Raw genomic sequence first — 14866 nt, 5'->3', positions numbered from 1 at the left:
GCCAAAAAAACTCTATTTGGAAGTGTCAGAAACATACACAAAGCTGCACAAACACTTCTTGCTCACCTGAAGGATACTTGGAAGAAATAGTAGTAAAATATTCCAACTATACCAGCCTGTCTCTGCAGGCAAACTGGAGCTCTCCCACTTACAGACAGGTAGGAAAAGCTCCACCAAATAATCAACACCAGGAATTTGAACACAACAAAATAAAACCATCCAAAACACAGTTTTCTGAGGAAACATTTGTGAGAATGTCTCTGAGAACTGCCAACCTTGAATAAAGTTCACCTCATGATTCAACCACTCTTCCACACTGAATAGTTTGTGCCATCAGGATTCTTGAGGCTTTTCACAATGAAAAAAGGGATGAAGAGAAGACAGAATACATTCAGAATTTCCTGTATGCTCATCTATCTTCAGTACTTTGATTAAAAAAGCATTAAGTATTGCTAAATTTTACTGTTAAAAAAAAAAAAATCAGGGAAATGTGTGTTTTAATTATATCTGTACAGGCAAATTCTTTAGGCATTCTGTGCTATCAAGTGCCATGCAGTGTTTAACTGCTATAGAAGGGAATTTAGATACAATATTTAAAAGAGAGCTTTAAGGTTTGAAATGGTACTGAAACTCCAGTCTGACTGCATTCAATTTCCACTACTGAAAATCACACCCTATGGATAACCCACTTTATAATACGCTTGATCAAGTTAAATACTTCAAGAGGAACATTTTTTCCTGAGTATTTCATGTTAAGTGCTTTTGGAAGTTGGCCAAAGCAAAGGTTACACATCCTATCTGTATGGTATATGGCCAGTTCATAACTGCCCTTTTCATACTAATTAATACAATACTTGACATAAAATGTGTTATCTGCTAAAGCACTGACACAACCTGTACCACAACCTGCTTGGACTTTAAATTACTTCATTGGTGCCACTTGCTTAACTACTATTTAACCTCTTGCAAGATTTCCATTCTAAATCTTTTTCTAGAACATTGGAACACTTTTTGTTCTTGCATTATTGGTTAAAATTGAATTATCTGACTAAAAAAGCAACAGCAACAAAAAAAACCCCACAAACCCGTGACAAAGAAAATCTGCATCTTGAGAACATTTAATTTTTCAGTCAAATCAAATTTTTTGAAATTAAAAATTTCAATACTCACTAATAAATAATAATAGGAAATCATACTATGGGAAAAATTACACTAACATTAAAATCATATGCCTGAGGTACAAATGCAGGCTTGGCATATGGATCTGTTCTGTCATGGCCTACTCTTACAAGATGCAGGAAAGGTACAAAGTCAATTTAGCCTCAGGAAAAATACCCCTGCTGTGCTGCACTAAAGAAATACCTCTGGTTTCCACACAAGCAACATCAATAAGATCCAGTCTCATTCCACACTGTCCTGACAAGTCAGAGGAGCCTGCAAGGAGGGCATCCTAAACTGTCATTTCACCCATCTCACTAAGATTATAAAAACATAGAAATAAAAAAAAATCCTTTTAGAACCCTACACCAAGCAATGAGCTAAAGCACACACTAACAGGTTTCAGTTCATGTCCTTCCATGATACTCACAGTAACTAACAGGTTGCACAATGAATCCTTATGTCAAACTTGTCTTCAAAAGGTAGAAGTGCTTTATTTTCACATACAGTTTTAATTAATTATTTTTTAGCCTATACCTCAGATAATAAAACTTTTCCAAACTGCCAAATTAAGTAATAAATCTTCACCCTATTAAGACTTGTTTCCTATTTTGTGCTCTGCAAAGTTGAAAAAAATTCCACACATCTGAGTAACTTACTTGATGCAGGGTTGAGTATTTCAGGATGTTAATACATGATAAAGATAAAAATGTACATCTTTTTTTCTGCTGGTTTTCATGTTCCCTGAACAAACATGTCCATTTAAATGTAGTTAACTGAAATGCTTTAAATACTTCAAAACATAGAGCTATTTAAGTACTATGTAACACATGAAAAACATACCAAAATTTCTGCTGCTTGAAGTTTCCATTAATAAAATTACTGTCCATGGATACACTGTATAATACATTTGAAGAGGAGACAACCTGAAGAAATGCACTGAGCTGGAAGAACCCAACGAACACACAGGAATTCACACTCTTAAAAACCCAACCAATTACAAATACAAAGCTCTGAGCTTTGAAGCAGTTTGGCCACTGCACAGCAAGTCATCAAGTTGCTGTTTACTTGGCACACAGGTACCCAAATACACATTTCTACTATTCCTTCTGCCTTGAAAACTTAAGGGATCAAGACTGAAATAAAGAAAATACGTGACATTAATAAGTAGTATCTGCCCATAAAATACTATAACGCAAAAAACATATTTGAAAAAGCTTATACTCTTCTTAAATATTTCTATTACATGGATATTCACAGTGATTTTCCTGAAATCAGACACTTTCAACCTAGACTATAGACTGAAGTGATTTGAAATGGAAATATTTCCTGTCCACTCACTGCCAGTTTCTGTTCCCAGAGTGATATAACAGATGACATCCAGTACAATATATTCTTTTATTAACCATAAATTTGAGCCTGCTTTAGGGATTTGCAGTGTTCAGTTTCATGCTGAAAAAATGTAACATTATCCACAGACCATCAGCATGTGTAACAAAAACAGAGCCACAGGTTATGTGACTTTGATCAAATTATGACAAAATTTCATCTGAATTTAAAGATGCTTGGAAAAGCATTTACACTAATTGCTTAACCTTTTCTTTTTAAAGATCTATGCACACTATCTGATTTTTCTTGCAGAAAATAGTCACTTCTAAGAAATGAAATCTCTTTAGAGAATGACAATGAACAAGCTGTCTTCTGGCATTCATCTTATTTAAGAAGCCAGAATGCAATGTAAGTTTTAAGATAGCTTTTAAATACACAGATTAAAAAGTTAAATTGAACCTGTGTTTCTCACAAACTTTCACTTGACTTCTTTCTATCAACATTAAACTGAACATATATATATATATATATATAGCTAATCCTAAAACACTGAACAGGAAGATACAAAATACAATCATATTATTATTATTGTAGTAAATTGAGAAGTAGATTCAAAGATCATCAAGTTTTACTTCCAGTAGAAATGATAGCTCAGGAATACTACTTGGATATATTTGTAAAATATACACATGGAAACAGATTTTTTTTCTTTTACAGTAAAACCTGACCACAGTGGGAGGAGAGGGAGGAATCACACCTGGAAATCCAAGTCAGGTTGTCACAGCCAAGCACATAGATAAACTACTGGAGCTTCAATGGTTGAATGAAATATAATAAACAATAACTAAAAGATGTAAGCCAAATGCAATGTGGTTACACTGAGCAATCATCATCCACAGCTACCAGCATTGTTAGACTATATTGGATGCTATTCTATCACTTATTTAGGGCTTTGATTCCTACATTTACTGCCAGAAGGTAATAAAAAGAAACTTCTGTCGTTGTAGCTCATTCTTTAGTGAGCTGAATGTCCCATTTTCAAACCTCTGCATGACATTTCACGGCCAGTGGTCCTTAATGAAAAAGAACCCCAAAAGTGAATGGCATGATTACTGAATTACTCTTACAAATGCAACTATAAGGAGAAACCTAAGCTATCCCAACTTGTATTATTCCTAACTAATGAATAAAAGATAAAGGTTTTGTTTCCTTTGATGTTCTGAAGAAGCATGGAAAAATAACTTTTCACCTGTTAAAGGTCTGGCTGAGTTAGATGTTTGTTTTTTCTTTTTGTTTCTTATTTTTACTCTTTTCGTACTTAACCTATTCCTCCTGTCAGAAGGTAAACTAAGCTAATTATTAAACTCCACCAACATAAGTTGTTCAAAAGAAAGAATTAAACAATAAAGTTGTAACTATGCAAGAGATCATTTTACTGGTTCTTTGAAAAGTATCTAAACTTTTTGTAGTAAACAAGAGAAAAATAAAAACCCTAGATATTCTTTCATAACTAAAGCATAATTTGTGAAGCAGTACCAGAAGACCTCAGATAAAATTTTGACAAAGTAAACAAAATGAAAGCTCCTTATAATGGTAAATAATCCTCAACTGTGCTCCCTAACCACACCAATTTGCTCATAGACACTGTATTAATAAGAGATGCTGTCTTTAGAGCAAGGTAAGAAAAGAGAGAGTTAGTAAGACCCAAGGGGTCATTCTGTAATTTTCATGGTAAACTGACCAAATTCCATTCACAAACTATAGCTGGCTGGTGAAGTGCCCCCCTTGGGTTACAAATGAATACACCACTCTTCATTTCCTGCTAGGAAAGGTTGTATAGCGTTACCGTGAGCTCTGTATTCCACCACGCTGTTGGCTGCATTTCAACAGATGCTGAAGTGATTTCTGAAACATTATCATCTTCTTGCTTGTGAAAATCTCACTGTTAAAAAACACTTGTATGAAAAATGTTGAATAACTTATATGCTCATTATACTAACCTCAAATTCTTTTGACGAGATACCTTTAAAAGAGTATCTAAATTAACAAAACTTAAGGGTGGGAATGTTAAAAACATCTGAATAGCTACACGGAACCTAATCACAAAAATAGCCTGGGGACTTCCTGACTCCCCTGTCCAGTTCCTCTGCTTCCATGCTGTAGTTCACCAATTCTGAACATATACTTACCATAAATGCATGGAGACCTTATTTTATGCATTTCAATGAAATTTCTCCAGTTGTGAAAAGGGGAAAAAACAAACAAAACAAAAAAAGTGGGGATACTTTCAATTCAAGCTGCTTTAAAAACGTGATTAACATTGCAGCTCACAAATAGGTGCATTAAAGCAGGTGGGGAAGGAAAGGCAAACAGCAACACCAAAGTGGGAGAAAACAGATAGGAGTGAGAATTTCACTAACCAGCTTCACTGCTGAGTTAATATAAAAACATATCTATAGCCCAGAGCCACAAAAGAGATAAACTCCATTGCAATTTAATAGGAGTTAGGGCACTCCATTCTTTTGCAGAATCCTTCTTCAAGCTTTTAAAGGTCTGCTCACACTTACAGGGTGAAGCTTAAATCGCCCATTTACACCCTGTGTCTCTCAAACTCCAAGGCCAAGCCCAGCACAAGCTTGAAAACTTTGCCAAAAAGGTTTGTGATTCAGCAACGCCCCCTTCCCACACTATATTTAAAGCTCATCCAGACAGAGCACCCTTTATGCTCAGCAACAGTTGCACAATTTGCCAGTTTCAACTTCCACCCTCGTTTTGTTATCACTGCCTACAACTGGGGGCAAGCCTAGACAGGAAGATAAAAGTGATTCCCATAGAAACTGGAGGAATAGGAAGCAGTGCAGGCAGGCTTTACAAGAGCTGGGAGACAAGATACAGACTGGTACCTTAATAGTTCAGACAGAGGAAAAGAATGGAATTCTTCATTGGCTGGGCAGCTGTAACCAAAGTTACTCTGATACATTTGAGGAGAGGAAAAAAAACCACACAATCATTAAGGTTGGAATCTAGGAAGATTTTCCTGTGGGATAAACAAATGTACAACTTCATTCTACAAGAGTGAAGAGTGAACTCACTACCTGGGTTGTTCCAGGATACACCAATGCCACAGTGAGACTGAAAACAGCAATGATCAACAAAGCCCAAGCAGCAGCCACGCCCTGGCAGGCACTGCCCAGCTGTGGGCCAGCTGTGCCCGCCAGTCCTGCTCCTGCAGCTCATCTCGAGCACTTTGGGGTGGCTCTGTGCAGCACTGCCCTGCTGAGGACAGTCCCCAAACCCTCCCCACGTGGGATGCCCTGGGGAAAGTGATGTGCACTGCCAACTTGTGCCCTCTGTCACCAGCAGTGGCATCCCCAGGGCCACCAAGCCCAGCCTGAGGAGAGGCTGGCACGGAGTCAGCCCCAGCAGCTCGGTGCCAGGCAACCCCACAGCATCAGCCACCTGAAGTATGAAAGAAACCCCATCAAAACAAAAGTCAAAGTGTTGCCACTGATTCTAATAGGTAGGGTTTTAGCTCTTTAAACAAAACAGCCAAATAAAACCAGATAGAAATCCCATGTTTGAAAGGAAAACACGTCAGGGTGTTGTTTCTACAAGCAGATGATAGAGGCCTGCTTGGAGTTTGCTTAAATCACTGTCTAATATAAAAAGATCATGTGACTGTTCTAAGTTCCTAAAGTTGTATTTTTTTTATGCTTTCTGATTCCAGACCAGTCACACCTGGAATTACATGCGTTTAACTGAGCAGCTGATAACTTATAATTTTAACAATTTAGAATATTAACTGTTTGGATCTAAACATTCTCATATTACGCTTTCTATGAGTTACACTTACTTCACATATAATTTTAACCGGAATTATTTGGAAAAAAAACCCATTCTCTTATAGCCTGGAAAATTAAGGTTTTAAAAAGTGGACTTACACAAATGAGATTACTCTTTAGTATTTTACATACAAATAGCTGAAACTTCAGTATAGGTAAGTAAACACAGAACAAATTTTCTTTCATAAATACCAGAATTCAACCTAGCAGCCTCCTCATCTTGGAATTCCATAACTTTTAAAGGAAAGTATTAGAAAACACATGGAAATATTGTTATGCTATAATTAGAAAACGCAGGAAAATAAATTTTATAAAGGTAGGGTGAACTTCAAACATCAATATGATTTTGGGATTTTGTTTGAAGAACTAAAATCCTCCATTTGAAAATACAAAGCAAAGTTAATTAGAAAACACAGTTTGAGCAAAGAGGGCTCTTGCAAAGGGTTCTTAAAAAGGATCACCTTGAATGTGTTTGATGCTGAGGCGATGCCATAACTTTTCTTCACACAAAAGCAGTCATCTACAGAGCACAACCAGATGTTAAGTTTTCTTTTCTTAGTTTCTGTAAACCTCTGTGACCTCTCTCAAATTAAAAAAGGGAATAGCATTTTTAAAGCCACAGGAGCTATAATTAGTGAAGCATTCTAAGGATTTTCATTAATTCATAGCCAGCCAACCAGGAATTTTCCCACAGCCGTATACAAAAAAAAGTCAGGGAAGTCATTGATTGCTTGGTTGGATTTGAATGTAGTCAGAAGTAAGATCAGAAATACCTAGTCACTCCCACTGATACAAGTGTGAAGAACATAGGCAAGGTCAGAAATTAAAATCCAAGTCTGCCCACCAACCATGAGGAAAATCCAGCAGGGCCATATAGCAGGGGGTATAGCAATGGTTATTGCATACAATTTTGTGAGATAAAGGATCACATGGCTAGATCATTACAAATCAGTCACTTGGAAAGCCAAGGCCAGAACGTGCAGCTCCAAGCAGCTCTGCAGGCCCAGCAGCCCCAGAGCCGCCCGACCTGTGCAGCGGCTGCCGTGCCCGCGGCAGCTCACCGCCCTCACACGGTCCATGGAGCCTTTGAACCCCGCAGCTCCTGAACAGCCCCTCACTGCCCCTGCGAACCAGCGGCGGCACCGGGGAGCCGCACCTCGCGCCAGGCGCTCCGGGCACAAGGGCTGCGGGAAAGAGACTGGCAGAGTTCAGCAGCAGGGCCCCCAGGAGCCCTGAGGGACCCCCAGGAGCCATGAGGGACCCCCAGGAGCCATGAGGGACCCCCAGGAGCCATGAGGGACCCCCAGGAGCCATGAGGGACCACCAAGGGCCCGCGATGTGCCCGGCACGAGGGAGGGAGGACAGACCCCGGGCAGGGGCAGGAGGGAGGGACAGACCCCTGGACAGGCAGGAAGGAGGGACAGACCCCTGGACAGACGCCCGGACAGACCCCCGGACAGAGCCCCGGACAGGCAGGAAGGAGGGACAGACCCCTGGACAGACGCCCGGACAGACCCCCAGACAGGCAGGAAGGAGGGACAGACCCCCGGACAGACCCCCGGACAGAGCCCCGAGCCGCTCATTCCGCGCTGCCACCGAAGGCTGCACAGCCAGCGCAGGGGCAGTGTGGCAAGCACATTTCTCTCCCCCTCAGGATTTTTCATAGAGGTGCACAGAGAGGAATGAAAGAGAAAACAATTTCTATTTCTGCTCCTTGTTTCTCCTATGTGGAATATGTTTGGAGAATTTACCTGGAGCGAGTGCTTGATTGGATTCTGGTGAGGATGGTTTGAGCCTGATGGCCAATCCAACCCACCTGGGGCTGGACTCGAGAGAGAGGGCCACGAGTTGTGTTAGAGTCAGAGAAAGTAGCATGTAGTTTTAGTATCCTCCTTTTATATAGCATATTAATGTATTTTAGCATAGTTATAATAAAGAAATCATTCAGCCTTCCGAATTGAGTCAGACATCATCATTTCTTCCCACTGGGCTCGCCTGCGTTTACAATAGGGCAGCGCTCCGCAGGCACCGCCGAGAGCTGGCACAGCACCAAAGGCACAGATTGACTCACATCAGACACAGACACAGAGCTGGGGCTCTCCTCAATCAACCAGAACACACATCTCAGAGTTTATGCTTGCAGGTATGATACCTGATGTAGCATGGAGTCCCCTAGGACAGAGCTACCTCTCACATTTATTTGGGCTCGTTGGAGCATTATTGATGCACCCCAGAAGCAGATTTACTGTCTTGCTGAATAACAGCCCAAGGAGGAATAATAAAAATAGAATGGAACAATTCTTCAAAGCCAATAGCAACTAATATTGTAACAAACTTCAAGTGAGAGAATTTCAGAGAATATAGTATCTCTTGGAACATTTATCAGTGCTGACACCTGATAAAACTCTAATCCAAGCTTTCATTATTTTTCATAATCAAATCAAACTTTGGGAGAACAAATCCCAACCTGCACACTGGATTTTCCTCACACTCCTGGAATCTACCTTGCAGAGATGAGAGGTGACAGGAGAACAATGTACCTTTAAAATCCATAAATGGTGTTTTGGACATGACACTGAAAGTACAATTTTCTAAGAGAAACAAGTGGAAGCATGTTAAAATTACGCATTTATACCCTGGTTTGGCTGGCAGAATTTTGGCTAACCAGAGTGATAATACCTGTGTTTCTGTTGTATGAATATTGCAATGAATCTATCCATTACTAGCATATGCCTGTATTCACTACTTTACTAAGTTTATATCTGGTCAAAGTTTTAATGATAAAATCCCATTGAAACATTGGGTGTCAGTATGTGCCACTCCTTTTGAGGACAGCTGGGGAGGACAGTGAAACAATTATAAAATTCTATACTTGAAAAATCCTTTTTCAAGTCTAGAGTTAAATTTTGACCCTTAAATAAAGTCTCACATTACCATAACCTAAAACCTAAAGTACTTCAGATGTCTTGACTGACCTAATATTATTTTAGGTTACTGTAACCTTCAATCTTTTTTTATAATTCACATAGAGATAAGGATATAAAAAATAAGCATTCATACAACTCATACTACTTTTATCTGTTTTTTTCCCAGGTGTGATGTATTAATGAATAATACTAATTTTTAAATATAAAAACAAGAATGTAAACACTGCTATAGGAACATCAGCACTAACCTAAACTTTTAGAAAAAACATATTTCAGATATACCTCATTATACTGGTAGCAGTAAATATAAAATCAAAGCAATATACTTGAAAATAATTTTACTTTTAAAAACTAAAAATGGCATTCAAGCTCAAGAGTTCTTCAGGGATACTTCACACTCCTGTTGTTTGCTTCTAAAAACACATGCTAAATTTATGGGTAAAATTCAGCCTTTGAGCATAATTAAGCAGGCAAGCTCACATCAAAGCTTTGTTTCATCATCTTTAGACTGATCTGTTGGACAGCTGGTCTTTATTAAACACCCTTTAAATGTTGCAGTTTTAAGTAAGTAAAACATCCATGTTATATTAACATTACCAAATAATTAACTCAAGAAAAGCTAGTATCATCTAATCATGACAGCTTAACATCCTTTCACCCGTGGACTATAAAGTATTAATCTGTTAAAGCAGAACTTGCTCTCAAATAAATGTCTCAAGATTTTAAATGAACAAGTCTGATACAGCAGTTTCTGTACCTGTACTAACTCAAAAGCAGATTTTGAGGAGAAGTAAGGCAGGGAGTGGAGTTCAGCATCTAAAGTAAGGAACACATTCTAGAGAGGAAATCAATCAAATCTGTAACAGTCCCAAGCGACTTCAACTGCAGAAATCCTGTTAAATCAACAGCTGATGAATTATCATCATATTCAGATTGCCCAGTTTCATGCAAACACACAAGGAAATACACAATTTTGTTGGAAACACACAATTTCGTTGTTAATACTGAGAGTTAGTTTCAATTAGTTTCCCTATCTTTTCGTCTAGGTCATGTATTTGAATGCTCATTCTGAAAACACAGCATTAAACTGTAGAGCCTCACAGTTCCTGAGGAAACAGTCATCTGTGACTTTAAACATTAACATATTTATGCTACTTTGTGCATTTTTTAAATCATTTAAATAGGCATATTGTCATCAACACTTTTTGACACTAGAGTAGGAATGGGGTCTCATTCTCTGCTATGTAATTCAATAAATGAAATTCAAAAGGAAACCCCAAAACAAACCCTGGAGGGATCCTGAAGCCAAACTCTAAGCTAAACAAGAGTGATACAGATGCCTACCTGCATGACTGACCATGCCTGCAAAGCCTTGCACTCAACATGTTGCATTTTATCTAATCACAGAACACAGGAAGCTTTAAGTGACACATCTCATCAATTCTGAAATGCTATCAATTGTTCTGGATGCCAGGGAGAGGATCTATTGATTCTATAAATTCTCAAAAAATGGCACATAGAGAACTGCTGGCATCTGGTCTGCAGAGATTTAAAGCAGCTTTGTAACTGTCTATAGATTAAAGAACACCCTGATGGCAAACATTAACACCTTCCACTATGCTCCATCCTAGGTTTGTCTTCTGCCCAATACCTTTTAAAACTTTTAAATACTCTGCAAGAGAAAATCTGGGGTTTTTTAACTGTTGGAAAATAACATTAAATAGAAGGGAGAAATTTAAATTTTGGTAATTTCTTACCATTTTACAGGATGTTTATCCTCTAAAATAAAGTTCCTAAAACATGTCCTTAGCAAGGAAAAGTATTTCTGTATGACCTAGCTCTGTGCCTGGTAGATTCCTAAATGTGAAGAAGTATAAGTCTACTTTGGTATGCTTGAGGGGATAAATGTAGGGACACAGCAGCATGAGCCTAAAGAATAATTAGGCAGGCAGAGATCCCAATAGTGGAGCAGTAGGACATCTTCGGTGTCTCTGCTCTGAAGTGAAAGGAAATAGAAAGTTCCTCACATAAAGAGAAGGGGACACAGGGAGTTCCAGGGGGAGTGCAGGGGAACAGAGCCCTCCAGTCTGTCTGAGCAGCTTTGCTTAGCAGAGCAAAGGAAGGTACAACTCTCTGCTAATGAGGGGAGGGCTGCTAAAATGCTGGATTATTTATTCTTCCTCATCATACAGTCCCATTAAATTTACGCTTTATACTGAACACGGTTCAGTGCCAGGAACTTCAGAGGAATTAAACATATGAAAAAAATTACTCATGTGTGCAGTCCCATTAGAATCTACAAAACAACTTGAAAGTAAAGTTGCTCATGTGTTTAACACCGAATAAATGAATCTGAACTATATTCAAATCATTCTCAGATCATACGTCTGTCTTCTCTGTGCACCTCATGGCTTGTTTACAGCATGAGAAAAATTCAGGGTCTGCTTTTCCAGAGCAGCTCCCCATGTGGACACACTTATTCTAGATTAAAACAGGCCCTTCTCTGAACTACTGCTATTCTGGATAAAGGTATGCACATGAGGTCCTAAGATCATCCATATGGAAAACTACTTTGCAATACTATTCTACTTTAAGCAAATGTCTTCCCTAATGTGAAATAATATTAGGTGTTGGAATACATCAAAATTCCTATTAAACACCAATGAAAGGAATCCTACACCAAGCAAAGTGAATCCAAATTCTACAATCCTGAACCCACTGAAATCTGATAATTCTTAGCCACAGTAATGTTAAATTACTCGTCCTTGTATTAATTGCTTTCCTGCTACATGTACATAGAGTTTGCAAGACAAATGTCAGTTTATTACCAGAGAAGATGTACAATACAGGTTATAAATATATTTTGTGATGGAAGTTGTAAAACAAACAAAAAATCACATCTAGAATGTGATTTCGTTTTTCGTTTTGAAAATGTTAGATATTAATAATTTCAGAAGATATGAATAAAGCCAACAAATACTTCCTTATCAAATTCTTTTAATCATAGTCCAAAAATATGGCCTCATTAAGTCAGTTTTTACTGCTACAAAATATTGAGGATACTTAAACTGTATTTTGTACAGTGAAAGAAACTTGTGCATTACTTGTGCATGTATGTATATTACCTCTGTATGTATGGAGAAGAATGGAACACAGATTCTCAAAAATAGCACTCAAATGATGAAAAAAAGATTCACCATAGGGAACTGCAATCCACATTTGCAATTTAACAGAGGAAAATACCCAATGTGCATGTATCTAAGTGCACATACAATCCCAGCTAGCTACACTTTATTTCTCATCGAAAAACCATTAAAAGTTAAATTATATACTTTTAGATTATTTATGCTCTTGAGAATTACCTCAGTTCAACCACTTCATTTAATGCAAACTAGACGTTTTTACTTTCTCTATATAAAATGTTAAAATTTATTCATGCCCTTAACATACATTAATTAGACACTACTTATAAATAACCTGCAATAAGAATAACTATTTGAATAGGATACAATTACTTAGGGCTTGTGTCTTTTCAATCAGTCAGTGTCCCTGCAGTGTTTAGAGTGGCAGAGGGGAAGTGGCCTGTGGTTAAACAGAGGAAATACCAAGGAATTTTAATAGAGCAAATAGTCTCTTTACTTCCTACAGGGCACTACTTCAAAGGCAGCCCTGCTCCAGAGCAGACAATGTGTTAGAGGGGCCATCAGTCATTTAATAGTATGTCAAGTCTACTCAAAACTTACATGCAGCCCAAGATAAATACCACATAACTGAGACAATGGGTACCATCCTGCAGTCATTACTCTAATAAATGCTGCCCTGCCTGCAGTACGGAGGCAATCATGTGCAAGGGTGGTATTACAAAATCAGACCACAAAATTATAACTACACAGTCAGACAAGGTATCTAAAAAATTGGCAAGGGAAGTCTGAACTTGAAGCTGAGAATACAATAAAACCAGAAACTAGTACCAATATTTTAAAAGCTAAAATGTTACATTAGTTGTGAGCAATAAAGACAAAGGGGGGCTTATGCTAATTGCAAAGAATGTAAGTTTGCTGATTTAAAGGTCAGTCAAAATCATTGTTTTAAAATAATTACATTGTGATAGAGTCCTGTTTGACATACACAATGACATTAATTATGTAAGCAAAAAAATCCAGAACAAACTGCAGCTGCATATTTCTATACAATATACATTAATTCAAGTGTATTACAAGTCAAGTACTTTGACTTCTAACAGTGATCATTTACTTAATAGAAGATGCAAAACTTGACACAAATATACAGTGGTGTTATGAGCCTGTGGAGTACCCTGCCCATGTCTGGTGAAACACACAATAGGCGTACTAAGCCAAAACATTTTATTGCAAATTCTGCTAAAAAGACCAAACAGGGGAGTCTAAACCTGTAACAGTTCCATCCAACACAAAGGTTTAGATCTTAAGTTTTATCAGGGTTTGCAGTTTGTTTTTTCACGCTCTCTTTTTATATATTTCTCGATGCTTTCACCTTTCTAAACTATGCCCTACAAACTTCTGAACTCTGTGTTGCAGCAACGTTCTCAAAGGATCTGATCTGAAACCAAGAAAATCCTTAGTGACAGTCTAACAAAAAGGAAAAGCAATGAAAGTCAGTTGTGTTCCCTCCAGTGTTCCCGGATCACCACGCTTCAACTAAACCTGCAACCAGACATCAGGAGAAAGGAAAGGAACAAACTAAAACATACAACTCAAAAGTTATTAAAAGCATACTTAAAAAAAAAAAATATGAAACGCAATCGAGAGAAGTCTGACAGCAAACAGCAGAAACGGGAACAAAAGGCAAAGACCAGTCACAAAACTTTTATCACCTTCCTCCCCTCTTCCCCCTCCCGTAAATTTCCTACATCCTCTGTATAATGATCAGGCCCGGAGCTAAGACCCCGAGCCGGCCTCGAATCATTAAAATAACAAAGCCCCAGCGATCGCTTTTATCCAGGTCGGCTCGGGAAGTGGAGAGCGCTGGTGGCAAAGGACCTGTTGAGTGACTTCTTCACACTCGCCGGCTACGAGCCGCCTCTCCCCTCGGCGAGAAACCCATAAATATCCCTCGCCGGGAAATGCCACCCTGTCTCCCGGCTGCAATTAACTTCCAGATGCAGAGCCCCGGGGCAGCGTTATTTGTTGCAGGAGTGTCCTCAGGGCAGCCGCTCCCTCCCTGCTTCCCGCACGCCCGGAGCCCCGCGGAGCCCCGTGCCCGCGGTGCGGCGCGGGGAGCCGCCAGCCCCGCTCCGCTCCGCTCCGCTCCACTCACCCTCCCTGCGCACGCATCGGCCGCCGGGCCCCTCCTGCCGCCGGCTGCCCCGGCAGCGAGCCGGGCTCCGCCGAGACAGGCGGCGAGGGCGAGGAGGACGGAGCCGAGCTGCAGCCCCGGTGCCATGGTCCGCAGCGAGCCCGGCGCGGGCGGCGGTGCTGCCGCCGGGTGCGTGCCGGTGCCCGGTCTGCCGCTCCGCCCGGTGCCTGACTCCGCACGCTCTGTGTGTGCATGCGCGCCCGGCCCGGGGGCGGGGGGTTCGCCCGAGCCCCGGCCCCGCCGCCCCCGCCCCGCTCCAGTCCTCGCAAACGGCAA

General features: G+C 39.7%; 1 protein-coding gene across 1 annotated transcript in view; it reads right to left on the bottom strand.

Annotated features, from left to right (window-relative positions):
• IL17RD (interleukin 17 receptor D) overlaps positions 1-14797 on the bottom strand; it is a 43484-nt gene extending 28687 nt beyond the window's left edge. Inside the window, exon 1 of the mRNA XM_021534276.4 lies at positions 14552-14797. Coding sequence (XP_021389951.3) covers positions 14552-14677 — 126 coding nt within the window. The 5' untranslated portion in view covers positions 14678-14797. The remainder of the gene's footprint in view (positions 1-14551) is intronic.
• Positions 14798-14866: the final 69 nt, after the last annotated feature.

This window comes from Lonchura striata, chromosome 12 (genome assembly GCF_050655825.1).
Source record: "Lonchura striata isolate lonStrDom1 chromosome 12, ASM5065582v1, whole genome shotgun sequence".
NCBI classification, from domain to species: domain Eukaryota; kingdom Metazoa; phylum Chordata; class Aves; order Passeriformes; family Estrildidae; genus Lonchura; species Lonchura striata.
This window is presented reverse-complemented; position numbering and strand designations above follow the sequence as displayed.